The 27,752-nt window shown below is 42.8% G+C and overlaps 1 protein-coding gene across 3 annotated transcripts in view; it reads left to right on the top strand.

The window, feature by feature from the left end:
- SERINC5 (serine incorporator 5) overlaps positions 1-19,996 on the top strand; it is an 86,400-nt gene extending 66,404 nt beyond the window's left edge. For all 3 annotated transcript variants that reach the window (XM_059916658.1, XM_059916659.1, XM_059916660.1), the window contains exons 7-12: positions 558-653; positions 3,122-3,248; positions 9,478-9,544; positions 12,470-12,509; positions 13,176-13,320; positions 15,463-19,996. In XM_059916658.1, coding sequence (XP_059772641.1) covers positions 558-653; positions 3,122-3,248; positions 9,478-9,544; positions 12,470-12,509; positions 13,176-13,320; positions 15,463-15,610 — 623 coding nt within the window. In that variant the 3' untranslated portion in view covers positions 15,611-19,996. The remainder of the gene's footprint in view (positions 1-557; positions 654-3,121; positions 3,249-9,477; positions 9,545-12,469; positions 12,510-13,175; positions 13,321-15,462) is intronic.
- The last annotated feature ends 7,756 nt before the right edge of the window (positions 19,997-27,752 follow it).

Below are 27,752 nucleotides of genomic sequence, written 5' to 3'. Positions count from 1 at the left end.
CAGTGAATGCTCAGTCCCATAGCCTTCTTCTTTGGTTTGGACCAGCTCTGGTATTCCCAAAGGTTTTTTGTCCATTGACAGATACGAGCTTTTTCCCACTGTCATGGACTATGTGTGTCTGATGGCCTTGTCGAATCTGGAATCCAGGCCCACCCTATAAAATCCATCATTTACCCCACTAAGCTATGTGATGTCACAAATAACGATGGTAAATTTTCTTTGGAGATTTTGTGATTTAAGAACCAATGTTATGAACCTCAGGGAGACCAGGCAATATGTTTCAGTACAGCTGTAGTTATTATCAAAATAGGGTGTTGGGAGAGAACTCGGCAGAACTTGTCGTCTCTAAAACAGCAGTTAGGTTCAGTGTATCACTCCCCGCCCCGCCCCCTCCCCAAATGTTTTGGTGTCGTCTGAGAAACACATTACGTACCTCTTCTTACCTTGAAGGGTGGGGCTCCAAGTTGGAGGGATATCATTTGGGAGAGACCTGTTTTTTTAAGGCACATATGCTTTCTCATCATTGATTTAAAACGCTGTCTCTTCTCATTCTCCAGGACAGCCGCACTCTGGGTTACTGCAGTCGGGTCTCATCAGCTGCTACGTCACGTATCTCACGTTCTCAGCTCTGTCCAGCAAACCTGTAGAAGTAGGTAAGCCGGCTTGTTAGGGAGCCTGTGCTTGCAGGATGAATAGTGTCATTTGTGGAGTGAGCACTGTCTCTGTGAGCTATCGTTTCAGTATCAGGGATACGACACATCAAAATAGATGATCTAGACTTCTTCATTAAATGACGTCCTCAACACGGGATATGAACATGAAACTTCCTTCTCCTGAGTCTTCCTGCTGTTCAGGAAAGACATGAACTAAGGAGGGCTGTTGAGTTTGCTTTGAGGCCTAATCTGCATTTTCCTGCTCAGAAATACTCAAATGTTCAAGAAATAATCAAAATTTTCAAGAAAAATTTTTTTGCTCTCTTTATTTTTTTATTATTATTTTTAGATGGTTATTAATTGTTTTTAGGTGATCATTTCTCTGACTGTAACGGAGAGAGTAGAAAGAGCGTGGGAGTGGTTCTGCCGCTTAAGTAACTTGTATAAAGTCACTTACTTTTCTCTCCCTAGATATCTCGCCTTTAAAATAAGATTTTTTTTTTTTTTTTTTTGGTTGCATCTGGTCTTTGTTGCTACACGCGGGCTTTCTGTAGTTGCAGGAGCGGAGGCTACTCTTCATTGTGATGCGCGGGCTTCTCATTGCAGTGGCTTCTCTTGTTGCAGAGCAGGGGCTCTAGGCGCACGGGCTTCAGTAGTTGTGGCTCGTGGGCTCTAGAGCGCAGGCTCAGTAGTTGTGGCGCACGGGCTTAGTTGCTCCATGGCATGTGGGATCCTCCCGGACCAGGGCTTGATCCTGTGTCCCCTGCATTAGCAGGCGGATTCTTAACCACTGCGCCACCAGGGAAGCCCCTAAAATAAGAATTTTAATTATTATTTTAAGAAGATAATTAAATAAAATTCTTCTTTTATAGGGTGGTTTTTAAGAATTCAGTGAGTATGTGTGTGTGTGTAAGTATAAGTACAGTTCCTGGCATGTAGTAGGTGCTATATAAAGGGTACCTATTATTCTTGTAGAGTAGTTGCAATGAATATTTGAGAACTATAAAAGCACTATTATATTATAAGCTTTCCCAGTAAAGGACCAAATTTTCTTGTGTTGATTTCCAAACTTATTATATTTCATCATCTTTATCACTTTTGTGATATATAAATGTGTATATAAATGTATACTCATATACACGTGAGTATGTTTGGGTACATTTTATCTTATATACATCAGGTTAAATACATGTACTCTCTTTTCTCTAGAATAGAAAATTGAAGTTGTTTTCCTTTTTTAAATTTAGAAAGCAAATGCAAAGATAATTTGAAACTTTTAGCCTATACATGTGCTACATATGGGTCTTGCCTTTATAGCTATTTATAGTACAATGCGAGTATAATTGTATGTCATATTAAGTATAGTCTATCCTGGATATAATTTTTTTAAAAAAAAAAGCTCTATCGTGACTCTAAGTTTATTTAAGTCTAGTCTATTTAAGACTTTTATGAGTGTTTTGACTATTTATGTATTAATCTCTGTTTTTAACTTAACGGGGTTTTTGGTTACAACATTTTTCTTTTTAATGGCAGGTATCACTTAAATACAGAAAAAAACTTTTATTTTTAATTTCGGGTGGTACTACTTAAATAGCAAAGTTCATATTTTGGTCAGTTTTGTAAAGAAAATTTTCATTGGCCTAAGAATAAAGATTCCTTAAACCACAGCACACACAGTTTACAGTTTCAAGTGGGAGCACCAGTAATAATTTTAGTCCAACTTTAAACTCTCAGAATGTGCATGTTTGTAAAATGGTTTCTAGCCTGTTATTTTATGTTTATGTTCCTTATTTTGGGGCAGAGTTGGCAAACAGACCCAGCTTGGGTGTTCAAAATTGAAGACTCTGTGATAGATAAAAAGTAAACGACTAGTGATGGTAATATGATACAATTCTTTGTTATGTAGCCTCTCACAATTTTTTAAAGCTCTAGACCACTTGAGGAGGTTCCCAGGTTACAGCCTTAAGATGTCATGACTGTCCTGTTACCGACAGTAAAATGACTTCTCATCTGGGTGGAGGCTGTCGGCCAGATAGCAGTTCCTGCAGGTTCCTGTTTGATGTAATAGTCTCGACGCTCCTCCAGGGAGGACAGACATGGAGGATGCTCTCGGTTAGCTGCATGCTACCTGCCGCCCAATCAACTGAAAAACAACCGAAGTTTACTTTTTACTATTGATTCAATAGTACTGAAAAATAACACGACTCTTAGAAAGTCCTGGGACTGAAGATCCCTTTAGCACTAAGCTGGAACCCGAGGGTCTTGCTCCGAGAGGCTTCCTAGGTGGCAGAGGGCGCTTCACAGTAGTAACAATCTAGTCTGAGTCGAGTGGGACGGTAGAGGAGAAGCTTCCAGTGCTGAGTGTTCACTGTTCTGCGCTGCATGCATTTTCCCAAAGTGAATGCATTCCTGAGTTAACAGCGGGCTTTTCTAATTTGGCTGTGATTCCTTTCCCTTTTCTTCACAAGTTCTAGATCAACATGGGAAGAACGTCACCATCTGTGTGCCTGACTTTGGTCAGGACCTGTACAGAGACAAAAACTTGGTTGCTGGACTGGGTACCACTCTCCTGTGTGCGTGCATCTTGTATTCCTGGTAAGTTTCAGGAGTTACCTGAGGCCATCTTTGCAGACTTTAAAAGTATAAGAGGAGAATTTAAATACGTTTTAGCAGTGTGAGGCAGCCAAACAAATACCATCTGAGGAAGAGGGAAAATGTAGCCCGAAGTAAAAAGGTTGGTATTACAGCATGAACTCTAGGTGTTTGGACTTCATTTGCCTAACTTGTATTTCTATGCGGTAAATAAAATATATGGTACGTTGCAATCCTTTAGCAGACGGTTGAGTATTACTTGCTAAAGCATTTTTGGAGGGTAAGGGAGCACAAAGTAAGGAAGCGGTGGTATGTGCCAGAATGTTTTGGCAACTTTCTACTCCAGCGGAAATACCGTTTGTTCTCTTGTTGATGGAAAGAGTACAGAGCACTCCAACACAGTCGTTTTGTGCTGGGTCCAGGAAAGACAGGAAGCATCCCTTTTCTTTTATGCTAAAACCCACATTGCTGTTAAGGAGGCAAAGTCATTCCTCCAAAAGTATGTGTGATACATAAACAGGCTGTGTTGCAGATGCTTGGGGTGAGGTTTATTCCACCTTCAAAATCTGTAGAAGATACGAGAAGGAGAAAAGTAAAGGGTAGGAATGATAAGTTTCTTACTTCAGGTACATATTTCACTGATGAGCAAGCTTCCCTTTGACAGTAACCCTTTCATGTTTAGGTTTTACTCCTGTGTTTTACATTTCATTTGTTATATTTCTTCTTCTTTATTTTTATTTAAAAATATTTATTTATGTATGTATGTATATATGTATGTTGTGCCAGGTCTTAGTTGCGGCACACGGGATCTTCGTTGCGGCATGCGGGCTCTCAGTTGTGGCATGCATGCAGGATCTAGTTCCCCAACCAGGGATCGAACCTGGGCCCCCTGCATTGAGAGCATGGAGTCTTACCCACCGGACCACCAGGGAAGTCCCTCGTTTGTTATATTTCAGTGTCTAAAAATTTCAGCTAGTCACAGGCACATGGTAATCTTCCTCTGGCCGAAACTGTACCATCCTGGTGGTGATAGCTTGTATAAATAGAATGTCTCTCTGAGCATGTTGGCTTTTTCTCGTAGAGCATCTAACACCCCCTAATGCCATAGAGAGGGACCAACAGACATAGACATAGACGACAGACGTAGACAAGAGAACTGAGTTTTATAAAGCACGTGTTCACAGTCATGCATCAAGCTTGCAAACGCGTGCAAGCTCTCAGCCTGTCTGGGATGTGGTGACAGCCTCGCCATGCTGCAGCAGAAGGGACTGTGGTGACCGGTTTCTGGCCTTGCACCGTTACTAATTCCATACTTGTTCACTGATTCGGGCCCTCATCAATGAATGTTTTCAGGAAACTCATAAAGGCCACCCACATTTTAATCCTGATTCTCAGCCCTTCCTTTCTTAAGATTCTCCTTCCTGAGTCTGTTATTGTTGGGCTTTGGGGAGAAGTGTCAGCAACATGGCTAATTTTACGATTTGTCACTCACGTTTTTTTCTGTATTGGTATGTAAAAAAATATTGGTAAATCCAGTGAGGAGAAAGTAGGTTACTAAACTATAAGTGTAGAATATTCCATTTTAGAAATAAAATATAGTTGTATTTACACATGTAGAAAAACTCCTGGAAGGAGATAAACCAAGCTTGTAAGAGTGGTGGTATTAGGGATAACTTTTTTTTCTAAAAAAAAAAATTTTTTTTTTTTTTTACAATGAGCTAGTGTTTCTTTTGTTTGTACTATCAGGATAAAAAAGCTGTAAAGATATTTGTTAGAATAAAATCATATGTTTTTTGAGTTGCTGAATGCCAAATCCTGCATGATAAAAAATGTTTGTGCCCTGAGATAAAAATAGGGCATAGATTTGCTATAAGCCCATCAATGGAAAAGATGGCAAAAATGCTATTTAATGTGCTGATAGAACTGCCACCAGTGGTGTTGGCTTGTGGTGTGGAATTTCCACCCTGTTAGATTTTCACTGCCACCCTTGAGTGAGAAATGATGAATAAAACATTGCTCCTTTTGGAATTTAGAGGCACTTTAGTGGAGGTTGGTAAGGTCTAATCTGATATTCCCAAAAGATAACAACTTTCAAAGGTGACAGCTGCTACTTAACATCTGCCTAAATGCCAGTAACAAGCGTTTTTGAATGCTGGTAACCAAACTGCAAAACCGTAACGCGCAAAGGAACGAGGAGACAGAAACAGCAGCCACACCGAGTGCAGGTGAGGAGTAGACAGGCAGCTCCAGGGTACTGGTGGAACACACGGCACGAACACACTGCCTGGTGAAGGCAGGTGATTCCTCAGGGGTCAGTGAGGTGCTGCGCAGGGCGGGGTGAGGGTGTCTGAGGGACTGATGTTTGCTCTGATTACCCACCACAGCTCCAGGAGGAATGGGCTTTGAGAACTTGATACTAAGCATCTTGGAGCTCAAGGGGTACTGAGTTCAGCCTAGGAGGGCCTTAAACGGGGAGGCGTGAGAGGCGGCACAATTAGGAGTGTTTCAAATCTTGACTTTCCTAGACTCAAGAGGATTGAGAGATTGGAAGATATTACAGAAGGAGGCTGCCCTGCCTGGGCAAAAACTGTCATTTGAAGATGATTGCAGGAATATCTAGAATTCTCCATAGAATCTGTAGGAAGCCAGAAGATTGGGTGGTGTGTGCATTGAAGGGAGAAGAAATCACCTATTTTCAATGGAAGTCCAGGGTTGCTTGGCATTGGGGTTCACTTTTTTTGGTAAGATCTTAGAGGTTCACTGTGCTATGTTCTCACCCAACTGGAGTCTCCTCACCCCCGACACACTCTCTCTCTCTCTCTCAAACACTTCTTTAGGAGGCTCTCATGATGACCTCCAGTCTCAGTTTCTGGCTCTCTGTCCCAAGTCCTGCTTCTGGGCACTCACTGTCAGGATGTTTTACTCTTGGCTGTCTTAGCTTGGAAGAAGGGCTCAGCCAAAACCCACTCCCCAGCTTTCCAACTGAGGCTGCCCTTTCTCCCAAAGCCTCTTCTACTGTACCCAGGCATTATGCTGTAAAGAAATGTCACAGCCCGGACCCCGTCAGGAGTCCCCCGATGGCTCTTTCTATGAGCGGATGCCCCTGTACCCCCTTAGGCCTGGATCCTTGCTGTCATAGGCCCTGGCCTCCCCCAGCTATTCCTTAAGTCCCTCCTTGGTCTCTAGATATTGATTGAAATTGTTATTCTGTTGGCTTCAAGTTCACAAACTGTCAGATGAGACAGGATCATGGAGTCGATCAAGTTCAATTCCCTCTTGGTAATTCTCTGGCGGTCCAGTGGTTAGGACTGTGTCCTTTCATTGCCGAGGGCCCGGGTTTCATCCTGGTCGGGAAGCTAAGATCCCACAAGCTGTGCGCGCACCCCCCCCCCCCAAAAAAGAAAAGTTCAATTCCCTCGTTGTACACATAAGGAAAATTGAGCTGTGGACACTGCTCCTATATTTCTCCCCCAGTTCAGGAAGCCTTTCCTTACATCTCCTTTGCTGGCGTATTGGGAGAGACAGGTTCATCGTCATTTTTTCCCGCCCTGGGAAGACTTGGAGTAAGGTCCTTCACTTAGGTGGAACAATCAGCTGGATGACTTGCATAATTGCATTATTAAGAGGCATTTGTGCTGTAAAATGTTCCCCGGCTATTTCAGTTTTAGCTATGCTTAAGTGAAAAAAATAACTATTTTTTCAGCTGTCTTAGGAATTTGAGTACAAAATTGGAAAAACTGACTCTTTAATAAAGGTCAAACAACTTGCTAGTTCCAAATGGGACATTTCACAGCACTATAGCAGACCATATGGAAATAGGTGCAAGATTGGTAAGATGGCACTGGAGAGATTGGTTTAAATGGAGAAAAGTTGGCAAGTCAAGGAGGGTTATCTCTTCTTTTGGTGAGTTCTGGACCTACTGCTTTTATTTAAGAAGGGGGGGAGTACCTTTTGGGAATCCTGTTACTCCCTAACCTGCCAGCTAGAAATCTTCATGTCTCTGCATCAGGAATATGTTGAAGACCCCTTTCCACCAACTCTGGTTTCCACTGGGAACATAATTGAACTTGATTATACCAAGTCTGAGAACAGTCACGGGATCGCTCAAGGGCCCTGTAAGTTTGTCGGGGGCAGAATCTGCGGTCTCCGATAGGAAAGTCTGGACATGTTGTCTAGAGACTTTCTGTGACCTAGTGGAGTTTGGCCAGTTCCAGAACCACTGAAGCAGATGTGGAGGGGCACCTGCATTGCAGATCATTCTTACAATATGGAAGAGATTCTGGGCATGACAGAAGTTGGGAGGGGTTGGGGGTAGCAGGGAGGCGTTTTTCTTTTTTGGTTGTCACAACAACTGCAAGATGCTACTGGCTTTTGGTGAGTGAGGGCTCGAGATAGTAAACAAATAAGGTGATTAGACCTTCTCTGTCCACTGAAGCATTGTCCCAACCAAATGCTGTCAGGCTCCTCACACCCCCACAGGAAGTACTGAGTTAAAGTCACTCAGGCCTTAGCCCTGGAAGGGAAGAGGTTATGGATAATCCGGGAATTGTTGTCTTGTGCCGACCAGATGGGTCTTAGTAATAGCCAGAGTGCAGACAATAAGAATTTCCTAGGCTTTTAAAGAGTTTGTAAAAACAGTATTTTCTCAGTAATTTTAAGAAGAGTGTTCTGTGGGTAAAGGCCATGACTGAATAAAGACCTTATTTTACAGTAACATCTACTTGTAGAAGTCACATGTCACTAATGATGAACTGATTATAGGTATTTTTAGAAGAACAAAAGCTTCCCCTTTTAAAGGGCTCTCTGATGATGGAAGCAAAGTGGCAGAGGTGCCAGGATCAAAAGCTTTGCTTTTCTGAAACCATTTTATTCCCAAGAATTTATGAAATGGAATACTTATTTGAACTTTTTTAAAGACTAAATACCATCTTTCAGATGAAAATTCCAGATATTGATCTCTTCCTAAAGTTAAGTTACATTTTCCTCCATGGAAACGATATACTGTGTTAAATCCTAATTCATATGCACAAAATGGAGCACGCCGTTGAGTGCAGGAGCAAGGTGTATGTGTTTCTTGGGTGCACAGCCATTGGGAATTGTTTCTATCATTCCTCAGACCAGGCTCAAAGTCAGGACGTGGGAGTGGAGTGGGCCTCCATTAACATCCATCTGTTCAAAGCGGAAGTGAAAGTGATGCTATTGGACTTGAGGGGACCACAGAAGAAGCAATGCTCTTGGATCCCAGGGGACCTTTTTATGAGGAAAGCTTCTTATTGTTTATTTGCATCTCATTGATCTCTTCTCTCCTTGGGAAAGAGGATGAGAATGAGCAGAGAAGGCAGTGTTGCCTCTTGCAGTTTATTTGGTTAAAATGAGTCTGCTAATTCCTGCCTCTGCACTAGCCCCACCGCCCCCAGGCTAGTGCATTTGCTGCAGGAGGGCAGGGATTGTCGTGTGTTTCACTGAGTGCCCAGTGCTTAGAACAGGGCCTGGCACATGGCACACCTTCGGTAAATATTTGCTAAATCAATCTGTAAAGATTATTCATATATATTGAATATTTTTCTATTTGCTTAAAATGGTCCTTTTTTCCCCCCCAGGAAGAATAAGTACCTTTTTTTTTTTTTTTTTTTACCCCTGTAAGCCAGATTTTATAACATTTTACCTCTCTAGGCATGGGGAGAGTGGCAGGAAGAATTTTTTTAAATCACACTGATAACTACTCCGTGCTGAATTTCCAAACAGAAAACCTTGTTCTGCCAAAGGCTGATTATCACAGAAAATAGTGATGACCTTTGCTTTTCATGCCTTTGCGTTTTGTTGCCATTTCTGGCTTCTTTTCATTGCTTTTGATCCCTTCTAAGTGAGACTAGTCAAAGGGAGGGGAAAGATAAAAGTGAAATCTGAAAATTATTTTGGCATTTGAGGGAGGAGAAGCAGAAACCAATAGTGAAAACCAGGATAATAGGACCAAAAAATGACTTTTATTTTTTTTAACCTATAAAATTCTCTTTGCATAAAATGATCTCATGCAACATGGGAAAAAAACAGCCATCGAACAGGTCAGGCAATTTTGGAATAAAGTGGGATGTTAAAATAGACGACGTTTATTTAAGCAGAACTGTAGGTTAGAGTGAGCCTCTCACTGGAGCCTCGGCCAGGGGGCTCTGCCCTCCTTCGATGTGATGTAACACGTTAATAGGCTTTGCTGACCTTTTTGTTTATCTCTTAGTTTGACGTCGACAACCAGATCAAGTTCCGATGCTCTGCAGGGGCGGTACGCAGCTCCTGAACTGGAAGTAAGTTCATTTCCTTTTCTTGCCCTGCTTCATCTCAGAAGGCCCATTTTTCAGAAGGCTTTTTCTGTGTTTATTTGCATCTTTAGTGGTCCCATTTTTCCATGGGACCATGGGTTCCATGATCCCATTTTTCTCCTCAGGAAGGAATACAATTTTCGTACAGGAAAAGAAATGTCCTGAATATACTACAGGATTAAAATAAATCCTTGATTTTCCTCCAACAAATTTGGCCTCTGGTGTGGCATTCGGCCGCCCCACTCCCACCAGAGGCCTGGGTAGCTCGTTGGGCTGCTCTTTGCTCGTTTCCTCTGTTGTAACAGAATGTGTGCGGGTTGTCTTAACTTCTAGCCCATTCCCCTCGTCTTTACCTGTCTGCGCCCTCCGTACACGGCACGGCCATGAGGTCATACGGTAGCTGCGGGAAGGAGCAGGGGAGGGACGCGCCTGTGCTCTGTGCCGCCCTGCTGGGCACTGTCTGTACGTGAGCTTGTTAACTGCAGCAGCTCCAGCAGATGGGCATCTCATGGGGCGAAGAATGGTGAACAGTTGGCGTCCGAAGAACCAGGCTGGTCGGCGGGTGCCTGTCGGTCAGCAGAATGTCATTTTCTTTCTTGTGCAAAAGTCTTTTTTCTGGGGCCCTCAGTGGAACATCCACCAAGGTCACAAAAGGTCTAATCAGATGGAGGCAGCCAGGCAGAGACTCAGCCCTGACCCCAAGAATGGAACGAACAGGAGGTTCCGATGATGGCTAAGACTAGCTGTGTTCTAAGTGCTACATTTGTGACTTCATTTAATCCTCAGAGAAACCCAAGGAAGGTTTTATCTCCATTTCACAGAAGGGGGAAAAACAGAAAAGTTAAGTCCTTGAAACTTTTGATCTGCCAGCGTGTAAACCGTGCCCTCTGGTTCCGGAGTCTGTGCTGTGTTCTAACCACCACTGCCGGAGATTCAGCTGCTCTCCACGGGCCCTGGTGCTGATGCTGCCTGGCGTCCGAGCCCTGGCTGCGTGGAGGAAGGGCCCTGGTGTCTGTCCAGATATGGGCACTTGGTTCTGCAGTGGGTCTCTGGGGATGGTCCTCCCTGCACCTGATCTGGAGATAGTGGACCATTATGAGGGGTTGTCAGTCTGCCAGTATCATTCAACAGCTCTTTCTGTCACTTGAAGAAGGAGAAAGCTGTGCTGAGTTTGAATGGGTTACTGCCTATTCTCCCAGAAGAGAATGGCCTCTAGAAGGCAAGTGGTCATTCACACCACTGACTGGGTCACCCCCTGCTGAGGTTGGACCCGCTCTGGCTTCAATATCCCCATTGTGTACAGAGTTAAAGTGCAAAGAACAGCAAGTCTCCGAATTAGATTTAAGAGAGGATGTTTTTCTTCTCATTCCAAGGAAAGAGCCCCAGCGTTCCCCTCTGAACTGGAGAGCACACAGGATGGAAGTTGGTTTGCTAACTCCTTGCCTCACATTTCACGGATATACCTTTGAAAGAGAGAGTTACTCATTTCTTGTTGTAACTTAAGCTTCAAAAGCTTAAGCATACCATGTCTTGGCCCCATTGAATGAATTAGTGAATCTTAGACTGTATCACTTGATCCAAGATTCTGTCAAGGCCAATCCCTCTATGACAAGTTTCCTTGATGCACGAAGGAAAAAGGGCTTGGCTTTGAGATGTATAAATGGGACGAAGGCTCAAGCTCCCATGTCCTTGACCCTGGCTCTCTGTTCTTCGTCGTGAAACTGTTAGCCAGAAGGTGCTGAGGACCCAGCACTTCCCAGACTGTCTTGGCATGTGTAGCATTTCTTATTCTGTTTACCAGCGTACTTCTGGAATCATGTAGTAATTTTTCGTAACCTGATTTTTTTTTAAATTGTTTATTGTTTTGAGTAGGTCAGAAGCATGGCATGACATTTGGAAGGAACCAAGGACTGTTAAAGGAAAGCATCCCATCCATTGCTGTCCCCAGCACCCCTGCCCCCATGAGGCAGCCAGCTCAGAGCCTGATTTTAATAGGAAATGTGGGTAGGCCTCCTGGCCCCAGATCCATTAGTTTTACCCTTTCTGAGTCTGTCAGCCCCACCATCTCCTACATACCACATGCTGCCTATTGGGGTTCACTGCGTTCCTCTCCCAGCTCTGTCACTAACCTAGTTTTGTGACTTCAGGCCAGTTATTCAGCCTGCCTGACCCCAGTTTCCTCACGTGTAAACAGGATAATGATCCCAGCCCCAGGCGCTGAAGAGGATTTCATCAAGTAGCAAGTAGAGCAAAGCACCGGGAGTGAGCTCCATGAGTGTGGCGGCCTTGTCTCATTCACTTTGTGTTCCAGGTTGAGTTTTCCAGAAGCAGCCACTGAGGCACAGCCTGATGTGCAGGATGTTTATTAGGGATCAAAACATGTGGAAGGACGGGAGGGGGCAGCATGGGGCAGAGGGTGAAGTTGAAGGGCACTGCAGGCTGGACAGAGCCACTGCTCACCCCCCGGGCACTCGGAGCAGATACCCGACCCATCAGGGCTGTCCCCCAGGGGTCAGTGGCTGCGCCTTTACAGCCCTGCCGTGAGCGGGCATTCTGTATGGGTTGCCCAGGATAGGCTCCCTCGAGGGTGGGGCAACCCACAGCTGGGCAAAGCCTGGAGCTGCCTTCTAGAGCCTCGCAGTAGCTGAGCAAGCACTAAGGGAGCACCTTGGAAGGGGATCTGCGTGGCTCACCTCCATGTCCTTATTTCCTGTCACTAGCCCCCAGAGCGTCTTGGAAGAACAAACAGGTAGTCAGAACCTTTCGAAGGAATGAAGCGTGCAGTTCAGGGCTTGGGATATAGTTCAGATGGAGAAAGTTTGGCACATAGGTGGCCTTTAGTTCTTAACCAATGTGGAGATAGAAAAGCAGAAAGCAAGCTGCCTGACTTTATTGGTTTTGCCCTCACAGGTAGCCCGGTGTTGTTTTTGCTTCGGCTCTGGTGGAGAGGGTAAGTAGACAGCTTTCCTTCTGTGCTCCGTGTGGGCCTGCAGACCTGTAGCTCTAGTCTGTAAGCATTTGGGATTCAGGCACAAATAACTTGAGTGGTAAGAGGAAATTTTTATTCCAGAGCTGGTTTTTTCTTATGTGTTACACTTTACACATTCTTCCCAAAGGGTTGCTGGGATTTGTTTGTGTTGATATTCTGGCAGGCGAAGAACAGTCTATATTTTGGGTCATATTTATATAAGTTACATTACCCAGTGAGATTTCAAGGAGCAGGAGGTGCATTTTTTAAAGGAATGATAACTTGGAAAATTTCTTTCGTTCAGCTTACTTTTCTTCTTGAATTAGAGCATCCCAGGGGCTTGACAACTCTTGCTCTGCTCTCTCATTTTCTTCTGAGCTTATAATACGTTTTGTGTGTTTAGGGGCTCTCTTCTGTTAAAATAAATGTGACCGACATTAGGTAACTCATCCTGTTTTAGAAGGTTCTGGGGTGAGGTGGGCATTTGGGGCTTATGGCATAGATGAAATTGCCTGAGGGTACAAATGATTTTTGACAGCTTTTCTACTCAACAGCCCCTGGGATGGAAATTAGCGAGTGTGGCTTTGCGAAAATGGTAAACATGCATGTGTTCACTCACTGGGCTTGTGCTCGCTTTGTGGTTCACAGACACAGAAGAGCAGCAGAATGTGAAAGAGGGCCCGAGGGTCATTTATGATGAGAAGAGAAGCACTGTCTACAGCTATGCCTATTTCCACTTCGTATTCTTCTTGGCTTCCCTGTATGTGATGATGACCGTCACCAACTGGTTCAAGTGAGTGGCCCCATTGTCTTAGATGTTTTAGAAGTTGTTAAAAAAAAAGTCTTTTAAAAACATCCTATTCTTTACGGCCCGAAGATCAGATCTCTTGGAGTCAACAAACTTCTTCTCCAAGTGCTGCTGTACTCATCTTCACAGAAACAGTCCGCGTTCCTGACAGTCTGTCAGCATGCTTTTTTAAAAAATATTTATTTATTCGTTTGGCTGTGCCAGGTCTTAGTTGCGGGATCTTTCAGTTGCGGCACACAGGATCTTGTTCCCTGACCAGGGATCAAACCCGGGCCCCTTGCATTGGGAGCGTGGAGTCTTAACCACTGGACCACCAGGGAAGTCCCTCTGTTGGAGTGCTTCTAAGCCTGGCAATTGGTGATACTTACTGCAGCTTTAAGAAAATGGGAGGTTAATGGCACGTGGGCAGTCTTGAGAGCATAGTAATAGTAAGGAGAAAGAACATGGAACTGTGCCTTTAAGAAAGAGAAGATACTCTTTTTTTTCTACTTTGTACTTTGTCTTTTTTTTTTTTTTTTTTTTACACTTTCATTACAAAAGTTTGAAACATCTTGTTAAAAAAAACTAACATATGGACTTCCCTGGTGGTCCAGTAGTTAAGACTCCCGGCTTCCACAGCAGGGGGCACGGGTTAGCCAGCATGGCACGGCCAAAAAAAAAAAAAAAAATTAAGGTGGAAGTGTGAAAAGTAACAATGGACCCCATCCCCACCCCATAACCACTGCTAACTATATGGTATGTATCCTTTCGGTCCTTTTCTGTGCATTTATAAGCCTATATAATTTTTAAACCATAAATGTGATTACACATATTTTCCCCTTTGAGGGTTGTTTTTTAACTTACGTGGACAATACATGATGGGCCCGACTTTCCCTGTCACTACATGGAGATTCTTTTTGATTCCTTTTGGAGATTTCTTTGACCGATCCAAAGTTTCTGTTGCATCATAATTTGTTGTGCCTGAGGATATACCTAAGATAGACATTAGAATAACTTCGGATAGACATTAAGACTCACTGTACAACAAACATGTGAGTGGCTCCTTCATGCCACACTGCTGTGGGTGGCAGGGACTGTATTCTAACAGGGGAGATGGATGGTGATCCACAGCAAATACAGCGTGTCAGACAGTGATGACTACTGGGGAGAAAAGTGAAGAAGAGGAAGGAGGAGTACCAGTGGGGTCGGGGATGCTGGGGGCAGCAGTTTCAAATAGAGTGATGGGGAAGGCTTCCCTGAGGAGATTCTTCCCCAACATCCTGAGGGAGAAGAGGGTGTTAGAGCCTCTAATGCTTCCCAGTGATACCTGGAGAATTCCTGGAAATTTTTGGCTTCGGAAGTTTAAGAAAGGATGGAGGCAGAAAATAACAGATGTCAAGGATGTGGAGAAACTGGAACCCCCTCTCACTCCTGGTAGGTAAAATGGTGCAGCCACTTTGGAAAATAGTTCCTCAAAAATGTTGAACACAGAGTTATTATATGATGCAGCAATTCCACTCCTAATTATATAACCAAGAGAAAAAAAAACCACATATGTCCACGTAAAAACTTGTACACGAATGTTCATAATAGCATCATTCATAATAGCCGAAAAGTGGAAACAACCAAATGTCCATCAGCTGACAAATGGATAAACAAAAGGTGCTATATCCACACAATGGAATATTCCTCAGCAACAGAAAGGAATAAAGTACTGTTAGATACTACAACGTAGATACACCCTGAAAACAGTATGCTGAGTGAAAAAAGCCAGTCACGAGAGGCCACATGATTCCATGCATGGTGACATGTCCAGAATAGGCAAAGCCATACAGACAGAAAGTGGATAAATGCGTGGCAGGGGCTGGGAGGAGGAGGGAAATGAGAGGGCAGCTGAAGGGTGCAGTGTTTCTTTCTGGGGGGGTGAGAATGTTCTAAGATTGATTGTGGTGATGGTTACACAAGTCTATGAATGTAACAAAAATCGTGTACTTTAAGTGGGTGTGAATTACACCTGAATTGAGTTGCTAGGGAAAAAAGAAAGGCTGGAGGTGGTGGAAGCAGGGAGAGACAGACTTGGTGGAAGAGACCTTCTCACCACCCGTTCTCTCCCTGCCCTGATCACAGCTGGGTCTCTTGTTTCCGCAGCTATGAAAGTGCCAACATTGAAACCTTCTTCAGCGGGAGCTGGTCCATCTTCTGGGTCAAGATGGCTTCCTGCTGGATATGTGTGCTGTTATACCTGGGTACGCTGGTCGCTCCCCTCTGTCGACCCTCTCCGCACTTCTCCGTGTGAGGATGTGAGCGATCTCCTTGGTTCTGCAGGCTGGAAGTGACGTCCTTTGAACAAATGTACCAGGAGTCTGAGCAGTGACTGGTACTTTGTGACAAGCTGACATTCCCCTGGCTGGCTTGAGTGGGTCTAAAAAAAACTTACAGGGGGGAAAAGAAAAATCACCTGCTTAGCTTTTTTAATTCTGAAATTCGAAAAGAAGCTACCAGTTTGTCCCCCCAAAATTGAAATTTTCACCCGAGTTGATCCTGAGTGATATATTTTGTATGTGTCTTACCCCTAAAAACTGGGATAGTAGTTAGGCTAGTATTTTCCTTCTGCATGTTTTTACCAAAACAGAGTTTGGGGCATGACATTTTATCACAGGGAGAAAAGCTTACCTTGTGTGGCCTATTATTCCTATCCTTGAAATAGAAAGACATGACAGAATCTGGAGCCCTGAGCTCCTGACAGAACGCAGACCCCTCTCACACCTTGGCCTGCGGGACCCCTGCTCATGGTTCCCTGGTATTTATTGGCTACAAGAGGAAGCATCTGCTTTTAACTCCACCCTTGTGCTGTTTCCTCCCAGCCCCCAAACGTTCCCCTTTGAAGTTGTGATGCTGGGAATCACAGACTTCCCTCTGTCCTTGCCCTTCCCAGAGCTCCCCTCATCCTTTCTGGGTTCAACATCTTTGTTATAATGTGAAAAAGCACAATTTGCCATCACCACCCATGTGATCCCCCACCAGATTATCACTACCTGATCTGAGTTACTGCAATAATACGACTCTTACTCGTGGTGTTATTCACATGATTAGAGAACAATATTTGTGTTGTTTTCTTTGCTATGGTTCTTTCTTGTTTGTGGATTGATAGTCATGATACTTTAGGACCTTACCTGGGAAGTTGCTTCTTGACTGAAGCCTGCTGCACCCCTCTTTCCATTACTAAAGTCAGCCAGTTTCTCTTCCACTTGAGGCCTTTGAAATTGTAAAAGCAAAAGGGCTTTTGTTTTCCAGCTCTGTAATGTGACCACACCGTTAATGTCCATTATGATTTTGGGGGTGGATTTGCTGAGGTGGGGATCACAGGCAACACCTCAAACAGGGCTGACCAGGTAAGGCCTCCAGTTATACAAGTTGTAGAAGTGACCAAATGTACTTAGAAGAAAAGGTGGGTGGGGAGGTATTTAACTAAGCCACAAGCAAAAGCCGCAGAAATTTCCAAAATACATACTTTTTAGGTGATACTGAAGAAAGCTTTGACTCTAGGCAGCTGCCCAAGAAGACGTCCATTTTCAGTGCTGATGCTGTCAGCCAGGGGAGAGTTTACGCAGTGGAAAGTCCATCAGAGACCCTGATGGAGGACGGTGGGCGCCCTCCTCTTAGTATTTCATGCAGGATGGAAAGAATCCTCTCAGCACCCGGGCAGAGAGGGTCTGAGGATGAAGAGATTTGGCCTGTACTTTCTGTGCCCTGCTGTATGCATTGGGTCCCACCTAAGCTGGCCTCCAGTGTGCCAAATGCTGGCCTGGGAAATTAGTCCAGTTCTTCATTTCCACTCACTGCTTTGCCCTCCTTTCAAGAAAATTGGGGGGCGGGGGTCAAACAATGGATGAATTCCTCCAGGAACTTATTTACAGTGTTGGAGGTTCGCTCACTGTGTGTGTGTGAGAGCCTTGTTTTGTAAACTTTATCAAGTTTTTTTCAGACCAGGAGCTCTTTGGGCTCAGTGGTCCAGAGATCTTCTGTAGGCACAAAGTGAATGGCCGCCATGTGTAGCCCGAGGTTAAGCCAGTGGGAGCGTGAGCTCTGTGGGCCGGACAGGTGGAGGGAGTGGGGTTGTGTGTGTCGCAGCGTCCTGGCAGAGGCCACCGCAGCGGCTGGTGCAGTGACACGGGCTCTGGGTAAGCCGGGGTGCCGTCAGTGACAGGTTTCGTTGTGTCTTCTCCCTGCTGGGGTCTAGTGGGGTCTGGCATCCAGCCGTGTGACTTTAGAACTGGCCCTTCTGGCAGGTCAAGGTCAAGCTGACCAGGCCCTGTGTTCCTTAGCGGGCCTTCGTTGGGCCCTTCCTGTGCAGAAGGAAGCTCAGGGAGACACAGAGGAAAGGACATTGCCAGTGGCCAGGCCCTCGGAGTTTCCTTCCTTAGCCGCCCAAATTCTCCTACAGCCAACCCCCATTTTCCAGCTGCTTAAGACTTGGTTGGTGCCTAATAATGTTCCTTTCTGAAGGTTGGTCTGACACAAGAAGGAGAGTTACAGTCACTGATTTTTATTCTCAACTGAAAATTTAAGCAAGTTTACCTGAATGATCAAGAGATGTAGGTGTTCTGTGAGGACAGAGGGCATATAAATAAGAAGTTGACTTTAATGATTATTAATTGTAATAAACAATACTCAGGTGATAAGTCAACATTCATGGGTTTAAAAAACCTGCATTTTTGTGCTGTTGTGTTTTAAGAAACTGGAAACATTGTGCCAATTGCTCCGAGTTGCTCTTAAGGATGATGTCCATTTGATAAATTCACTGATAATCTTTTTAAAATAATAGACTTCTGCTTCCTACAACTTTTTATACATGATTTAAACAGTGCATTCCCAGAAGCTGCTGGTCAGACTCCTTTAGTGATGAAAGCCGAAGATATTTTAAAACTGTGTGTGCTTCCTCTGTGCTGTTCATCCGATGTGGAAATTTTTTCCCCTCTCATTTTCACGAGCACAGACACTTAAGTAGGGGAAGGGATTCTTCTGGAGTGTTGCAGTGTATGTCTAGATGTGTCACCTCACTGAAGACCGGAGACTTTTTTGTCAAAGGCTTTTGGAAACCCTACTTTGTCCTTACTGGGTTGAATTTTTTAATACTGGTTAGTTGGTTTTGTTTTTGTTCTCACAGTTTCTTGGGAAATGGCTTGAAAGAATTGTTGCAGAGGTCTTTGGAGCTCCTTTGTAGAGTAGATGGGTCATGTGCGTGTGGACTGATGGAGGGTGGGGTTACTGGGGATTTGGGGTTCTGGTGCCCATCAGAATGGCCAACAGAGGGGCTCCCACACCCCATTGTTTATTTCCAGTTGCTCAGCGGTGCCTTCATTATGGATGACCTCTGCAGTGCTAATCCCCCCAAAATTGTCACCTTCTGCCTTTTTAAGATTATGTGCTTATTTAATTTTGGCCAGAAGTTTACTACCATTGGTGCTTCCTGTTACCCTGCAAAAGGGAATTCCAGAGCCTGTGTGCATTTAAGCTGCCTAGGCCTTTTTCTCCTTTGACTGCCTTTCTAAAGAGCATCTCATCTTGGTATGTATTCCTGTCCTACCCCTCTTGGAAGTGAAAGGCGGTTTTAGTTATAACTAAGAAGGTTGTGACCTTGGGCCAAGACCCCACGTGTCCAGAGAGCACTCTGGGCCCTCCTTAATCAGGCACAGTGCCAATGCCCCTGGATTCATGGCATTCTCTATAGGGTATTCTCCTTAATTTACTAAATCCCTTTGGCCTCGTTCTTAACTGTGTTTCCTGCCATCTTTAATATATTTGTAAAGCCTCAGACATTTTAATCCAGTTTTGCATTTTAGGCAGAAATGTGTTCTCTAATGTTGGAGCTGCTTCGCAGGACACAGATCTTTTGAATTGATGCTAGCCATTCTAAAGACCTCTCACTCTTTCCCCCCCCCCCCCCCCTTCCTCAGTAAATCATTTGCAGAGGCGTTCATTTTGAAAGGAGGAAATATTTGGCTTTTACCAAAGAGGTGTTCTTTTTTTAAAAGCAAAATCCTTTCAGCAAAAACTTACTTGGGGAAGGGTGGATTAAGAATGCATTTGTCCACATCCACTTCTACAGGTGTTTAATCATATTTATGTGAGTAAAATGTTGGAAGAATTCTTTTTTTTTTTTTTAGAAGAATTCTTTAAGGTAATCCTTTGTGGTGAAGGATCCTGGGAAATTCTGTCAGGTAAAGAAAGCTTGTAGCAGATGGGTAATATATGTCTTGAGAGCTATTTATAAGAAATTTAAGGATTGTTTTGTTTTCCTTTATTAAAGATTTAAGGTTTTTTTACTTTGCAAAAAAAAACTACAAAAGTTTTATAGTCATAACTTTGTTACTTTTTTTTTAACTTTTCTGAAATAATTAGATGTAGCCAAATTATGTGGTTATGTTTTGCTATGTTACAATTTGAAAATGTAATATGTGTGGTAAATCTACTGTTTGAAATTTATAATGCTCTCAGATATGGTTGGAGTTTTGGTAACTTTTAAAATAGTTATTTTTTTTCCTTTAAGTCACAAAGGCAACTATGGATTTATGTTTGTTCTTTTGGATGCTAATTTTTCTGTGAAGCAGCCGAAGTTGACCAGTCTTTTCCTAGGTAGAAAACTCAAAACTTGTTAACTTTAATAAAATTGAAAACTGTTGTTTTTTCTCCCTTCTGTTGAATACATTTGTAATTAAAGTCTTCCAGGTACTGTTTTCCAAAGATGTCTTCAGGTGTTAATTTGCTCTCTCTTAAGCTTCATAGAGTCTGTTCTAGTTCTAGAGAATGAAAATACAAACAGGAAAACCCAAGCTTTTTGCCTTCTTTCTCTCTGAAAGCCCCTGCAGCCTGCTTCCTTTTTCCTATTTTTATGATAACGACATCTGTCTTAAACATGAGAATTAGAGTAAGTCTTTAAACAAGGTAGTGTGAGTTCTCCAACATGGTTCTTCTTTTTCAAGATTTGGCTATTCTAGGTCTTTTGCGTTTCCCTCTGAAGTTTAGAATTAACTTGCCAGTTCCCTCGATTGGGATGGCATTGAGTCATTAGATCAATTTAGGAAGAATTGACATGATAACAACATTAAGTCTTCTGACGTATGATTGTATCTTTCATTTACATAGGCCTTTTAAAATTTCTTTAGCAGTATTGAATGATACTTTTGCTTTTATTAAAATATCTTTGTATGGGATTTAATCTTGATACTTCTAATCCTCATTTGTATGTGAGGTTAGTATCCTGATTTTTTTTTAATAGTATGTGTCACATAATATAAAATTTACCATCTTAACTGTTGTTTAGTGTGCAGTCAGCAGTGTTAAATACATGTCGACTGAAAAAAAAAAAAAGCACAACGTGAGAGTTGTGAGTTATGTTTTATTTGGAGCAAAATGGGGACTATAGCCCAAGAGACAGCATTTCAGATAGCTCTGAGGAACTGTTCCGAAGAGGTAGCGGGGAAGGTCAGTATATTAGGAGCAGACATCACCATGAAAGATTTTAGTGCTTTTCTAGATATGAGGAGGTGCAAGAATTGGGCTCAAAATCTTCTCCTGCAAATATCTAACTATCTGAAGGCCTGTTCTGCCAGTTTTTCCCGGAGCACAGAGTACCTCATTCCTGATCTCCACCCTGAACTCCTTTCAGGGGGTGTTGAAGGTCAGCGGTCCCAGCAGCTTGTGATTTAATCCTTGCAGAGGCTGGTGGCAGGTGCCAACCTTGAGTTGGCATACATCTACGTTGTCGTGCGGCCAATCTCCAGGATCCTTTTCCTCTGGCAAAGGTCTGACTCTCTACCCATCGAACAGCAACTCTCCGTTCCCCTCCCGCCAGCCCCTGGCAGCCACCACCCACCATCCTACTTTCTACCTCTGTGAATTTGCCATTCCCCACCCTCCACCACTTCTTCCCACATAAATGCTGACATTGCTCAGGTCTTCCGGCTTTTGTGCTTTGAGGTTCACCACTTTTTGTTGTAAATGTTGTCCATGGGGTTTTTGGTTGTGTTATCCTCTCGCACTGTTTTTGTGTAGGAACTCAGGAAGATCCAAAAACTATGCTTCTATCGTTTCTTCTATTCACTCTTGAATTGAACCTGCCGCAGTAAAGCTTTGACACACACGTTTTTCAGAAAGTGCTTTTCAAAGTCATTGGTAACCTTCATGTTGCTGAATCCATTGTCCTCATCTTACTTGACCTACCAGCACTTGGCAGTATTAACTGTCAACTCAATTACAAACCTTGTTCAGACTTTACTGGTTTTTACATACACTCATCCCCACCTTTTGAGAGGGATTGTCTATTGTAGTTATCCTGTCCCTGTTCACATTGCCCTTAAGATCATGGGAGGCAAATAACTTGTCTTTTGGGACTTCCCTGGTGGCGCGGTGGTTAAGAATCCGCCTGCCAATGCAGGGGACACAGGTTCAATCCCTTGGCCAGGAAGATCCCACGTGCCGTGGAGCAACTAAGCCCGTGCACCACAACTACTGAGCCTGTGCTCTAGAGCCCGTGTGCCACAACTACTGAAGCCTGAGCACCTAGAGCCCGTGCTCCGTAACAAGAGAAGCCACTGCAATGAGAAGCCCACGCACCACAACAAAGAGCAGCCCCTGCTCGCCTCAACTAGAGAAAGCCCGTGCGCAGCAACGGAGACCCAACGCAGCCAATAAATAAATTAATTAATTAATTAAAAAACTTGTCTTTTCCAGTCTCTTCCAGAACGACATCCCAGGAACCACCCCTGGAAGTATCATCCACAACAGGACCTGACTTAGTTCTTAGCTCCACCTTCTGGGTCATCCTTCTTTTTCCTTAAAAAAAGGCCTGATTTGTAGCTGAATAGTTTGCTCAGCCTGCTTCCTGCCCGTAAGTGGTTGGGAGCCCAGTGGCTTCAGTCTGAACCGTCTCTGTCCCTGTCCCTATTGGTACAAGCTGGTGGTGCTTTTGTTAGTTCAATTCTCTTAAAAACATTGTGTGACTCTTACTGGGATTCACTACGTTAGATAAAACCATCCCCACCAATCTTTTCCAGATACACTCCCCTCTACTTTGGGCTACAGGTCAGAGTGCTGTGTGACAATACCCTTATTCTTACAGAAGCCCTTTTATCTAGCTGAGATTAGGAGACACACTAGCCAGGAGGATTTGAGACGCACTTCCTTAAATCTCTGAGGTCATAATAAGAGGCTTTATCTTGACCTTGAGGCCACACTTTACTTGTGGCATCTTAGAAATGATGAGTAGTTTAAAAAATAGTGTTGTTGAAAAAATATTTCATTGAATGTGTTTCAGTGTGTTGTTAAATGAAAAGTAATTTAGAAAACCATATATACAGTGTGATCCAAATCCTGCCTGTGTGAACTCTTAAAGAAAAAATTATTATGATACTTGTTAAAACAGTAAGACTTGGGAATTCCCTGGCAGTCCAGTTGTTAGGACTCGGTGCTTTCACTGCAAGAGCCTGGGTTCAATCCCTGGTCGGGGAACTAAGATCCCGCATGCCCCATGGTGCGGCCAAAAAAAAAAAAAAAAGAATAACAACAACATGCTAAGACTTTATTCAAGTCCATTCATTAGGAGTTTTGCAATAGGGCAGAGAGATCAGGCTCAACTCAATACAAGGACAGTGGGGATTGATAGCCAACAAGCAGAGGGAAGGGATCCAGTAGATGGAAAATTACAAGAGGAGACCTCGGGGGGGGAGAGATTCTTGCTAAAGGTAGGCCAAGTGTAAGCAGATAGGGTAGGGGGCCCCCAGAGAAAGAACCAGACATAACTTTATAAACATAAGAAGCCGTTTTAGGCCTAAACCATTTTGTGGTTTAAGCCTGGCCACAGTGCTTGCCCTTGCAGAGGGATAGGTCTCAGTAGTCAGTGATATTAAGGGAAAAAAAGAAGGTAAAAACAGTTACTGCCAGGACAAGGAGATAACCTAACTTTATCAGAGACAATATATCAGTTGTAAAGACTACCAGTTCTGTTTCAAAGGTAAAGATTACCCTGAAGCACGTTCTTGAGTTGTTTTGCAGAATTCAAACCCCCTGGAGTCCTCAACCATCAGATTAACTGGAACCTAAGGGATGATGATGTTGACATTTTCTGACCCTCATGACTTCTATCAGCTAGGGCCTGGACTCTGTCAACCTTTGTCCCAAGTCTATGCTGAGTTCTCCTCTGCTCACACCCCTTAATGAATATGCATATACCACACAAACCCCCTTCATGAATATGCATGGACCCTTAGCTTAAAGCTTCCCCAAGTTTGCTATTCAGGGAGACACTGCTTTGAGAAAGACCCCCGGTGTTCTCCTTACTGGCTGCAAGTAATAATAAATCCTTCCTTCTCTCAATCTTTGGCTTGGTTGTGTCTTTTGGCTCAACACCCATGAAGAGGCGAACCCAGTTTTTGGGTAACACAAGGACTTATACATCAAAGGTAGAGGGGATGAAGAACTTGGTCAGATATCAAGGGTGGGGAGTTTTGCTAAGACTAGGCTGTGCCACCTGGCAAGGACAGGCTGGATGTGGAAGACTAAGGTTGAGGTCTAGTCAAGAAGGAGCTCAGAGGAGCCTGACTAACATTTGGTCAAGGAGAGGGACTTGGTTAGAACACACATGCATGCTTGTGTGCTCAGAGAAAATGCACCCAAAGTGTTCACGTTGTTTTGTCTTCATAGCAGCACCCCCGCCCTGAGTTTCCCTCTCCACATTTTGGGAACTGTTCTCATGGCTGTAGCAGGAGCAGCTATTTTCTTTCCACATAATTGTCATAGCTACAGTTAATTGATTCAGGAATGGACTTCCCATTTAAGTTCGGCAATCAGCCTCTCTGGAAATTTGGACTTGAAACAAGGAGTTGGGAAACTGAAAAGATGTTGCTAGTGATTAGTTTAGGACACAGGGAGAAAGCCAATTTGCAGGAAGATCTAGGATTAAAATGGATGTGCAGAGGCGTAGTTGTGAAAGAGAGAAGGGGTGGGGCAGAGAGAGAGAGAGAATGGACTTCCGGATTTCTTAGGGTGTACTTAATGTCCCTCACTTGAATTCTGTTCTGGAACCCCAGCTTGAAATAATAATGATAGCTCTTATTCACTGAGCACTTGATGTATGCCTGGTACAATTCTCACAATGATCCTGTGGAAGTTACTGTTCTAATTCTCATTTTACACATGAAGGAAAAAGGCGAACTTTTCTTAAAATCCTTACTAAATGCAACTGTTTTTACAGAGGTTGCCAAATCTCACCTCTCCCCACCCATCTTTCCCATCTCCTTTTCTCTTTACCATTCTCCACCTCCCAAGGTTTTCCTTTGTAGATCAGTTTTTCCTTTTAGTATATAGAGTTTTCTCTTGGTTTTTCTATTTGCATAAGGATTATATCAGTAAGGACTTGCATTTGAGTAGCAGAGTGAACCTCAGTGCCTTAAACACCTGGGATTTTGGTTCAGCATCTCAAGGATGTCAGGCCAAAGACTACTGTGAATTTCTGGCTTTTCTTTTGTGGACTCCAGGGACTGCTTTGCAGATCCATCCTAACTACATTACAGACAGAAAACCAAGGAAGGGTGCAGGGCTCTCTGAAGAGAAGCACATTGCACATTTCAGGGCAGGAAATATAAAGGTCTGGAATATCTTGTTATTACCAGAAAACAAGAATAATTTTAAAGACGCTCTGGTGACAAGCTAAGTTATGTCTAGCAATGACTATTATCTAGAAGTAAATTTTGTAATCTTTATAGTATGTTATGCGTTTTTCTGCCTTTTAAGGTGAGAAAGTGAGTGAAGAGACTCAGATGAATTAGACTTACAATATTAATAAAAATTCAAAAGAAGATACAGGTAATTAAGTTTAAAGCCAATGTTTAAGTTATTATAATTTATTAAGTTTATAAGGTTAAACTTTTTAGGTTTCATGTGTTTTAAATGTTTAGAGAGTTTTGTCTGTACTAACGTGAATCTTTATTGGGTTTTTGAAGGGCTTGAGAAAATCAAATGTATTAAAATTAGATTGTACTTTGAAATTTCTAAGACTTAATTTTTAAAACGTGATAAACATTTGGGTGTATATATCGCATTTATAAGCCAAGGAGACATTAATCAAAAACAAAATTGACTAGTAATATTAACACAAAATAAATCAATTTGTAAATAAAATGACATGAGTTTAAAGACTTAAAATTATTTTAAAAATACATATAATTTAAGTATATAAAATGTAAGTTGAAACTCTTTCAATGCATAAAAGCTGTCTTCAGACATAAGAAAAATTTAGTTGATACTTTGGGTGTGTCAGTCAGTATAGGCTAAGATATGCTGTGGTAACAAGCAAGTCTAAAATTCTCAGTGGTTTACAATGAGTAAAGTTCAGTTCTCACTCACATTACATTTCAATTGTGGGCTGTCTGCAGCTCTGCTCCAAGTTCTCTTCACTCTGAGAGCCAGGCTGATACAGCAGCCCCTATTTGGGATATTGCTGATGAAGGTGGCTGAACTTGCCACTCCAAAATATGCTACTTTGGAAGAAGGTTTCTTTTGAGCTGAAGGCAATTGAGAAGATACAAGAAAACTTTTTTGCCCTCCCCCATTTGCCTAAGAGCAGAACATAAATTTAGAAAAGCATCCCTACTCCCCTCTCTACCAGGAAGGACAAACATTAATACCTGGAGGCAACTTTGGACCCTTATCAATGGAGAAGACATTGACTTAAATCTGCATAATAAAACTTACTCTAGTTTACCATGCTTTTCCTGGTCACTTCCTCATACTTGGCTTCTCCCATACTTTTCCCTTGTCTTTAGCTAAAGATGGTATTTAAGCCTGAGTTCTAAGCTGCTTCTGAGAACTACTAATTTTTCCGGTACATCTCCCATGTATACATGAGGTATAGAATGAAGGGTAGCAAAACATGCCACCACAAAATATGCCACTTTGGCATACTGATTGTTTTGAGCTATAGCAAGTAGGGAGAAGCTTTCTCTGAATGCCCCTTACCTGCCTACAGAGAGATCCTCCAAAAGGAACTCAGTAGTCATAGAGCCCTTCCCTGGGAATTTCATCAACCAGAGGAGACTAGAAGTTGACACCACACCGAGACAGACTTCAACATAAACTCCCATCTGTTCTTCTAAAGGTCCATTCATCTTTCCTAAAAATCATTACTCTCCCCTAGAAGGCCTACATCCTCTTTCTTCTTTCCCTATTAAGACGGTATTTAAGTGAATTCTAAGCCACTTTGGGGAGCCATTTTTCCCTTGGGTATCTCTCATGTATACATGAGGTATGCATGTTACTAAATGTCTTTGTTTGTCTTTTGTTAACTGTTTTATTACAGAAGTCTCAGCTAAGAACTTAGAAGAGTAAAGGGAAAATTATTTTTCCTCCCCTACACTGGTCTCATGGAAGAAAGAGAGAACATGGCAGAATCACATGGTAACTCCCAAAGCTTCTTCCTAGAGGTGGTACACATCACTTCTGTTATCACTGCATTGATCAAAGCAAGTCCTATGGCTACTCTTGAGGTCCACAGGGTGGGGATATATAATCTTCCCACAAGGAGGGGTGCCTCAAGTCATAGCTGATGCAATGAGGCAGGGAAGTATTACCCTCCCCCAGGATGGGGCAGCTGATATTTTGAACAATAATACAACCTACTATAATGGGGAATAAGGAGATTTTAAAAAATTCTTATAATTTACTTTTTTCCCCTGTCATACATGATGTCAATGTCTTAACTTACAGAAGTGATTGCTTCTGAGTATTGGAATTAGGGTGATTTTAATTTTCTTCTTTGAAAATTTCCATAATGAATATATAGTTATTTTGAAACCAAATTAAAAATTTAAAGTTTTAATTAAAATTTTCATAGCCAGATTAAAATTTATAAATTTTATTTGGACAAAAAAGGCAGTGGATAACTTGTTTTTAATATAGGAAGGGTGATGTGTGTAAAACAGTGTTTTAATATCTCACAACATAGAAGGAAAAAATGTATGTTGGAGAGCTTGTGTTTTAGGTATCTCTCTATCCAACCTGTCAGCTTAGAAAGAGTGTGGCTATAAAATGGAATGTGTTTGTTAAATATATACCTCAGTAACTGATGAATGTTGGTTAGTTGGGTGGGGAGAGCATAGTCTCATGATGGCTTAGAGGCATTTTGTATTATAAGATACATTCTTTTGTGGTTATCTGGCTGATGTCATGAAATTCTCACTTTTGCCACCAGGGAAGATGATATTTCTCTTTGGCAGGAAACTTACACTTAGTACAGCTTGGATCTCTTTGCATATTATCACAGGGAAGATTTTGTGCTCAATTGACTCTTCATTTGCTTCTGATTTTTACAGTCAGTACTGATCTTACTGATGAACTAGCTTTTTGTAATCCAAATTGGATTTCTGCCTAATTGGTTGTTTCTG

Source organism: Balaenoptera ricei, chromosome 3 (genome assembly GCF_028023285.1).
Source record: "Balaenoptera ricei isolate mBalRic1 chromosome 3, mBalRic1.hap2, whole genome shotgun sequence".
NCBI classification, from domain to species: Eukaryota; Metazoa; Chordata; class Mammalia; order Artiodactyla; family Balaenopteridae; genus Balaenoptera; species Balaenoptera ricei.
The sequence above is the reverse complement of the archived record's forward strand: the minus strand, read 5'-3'. Positions and strand labels throughout refer to the sequence as shown.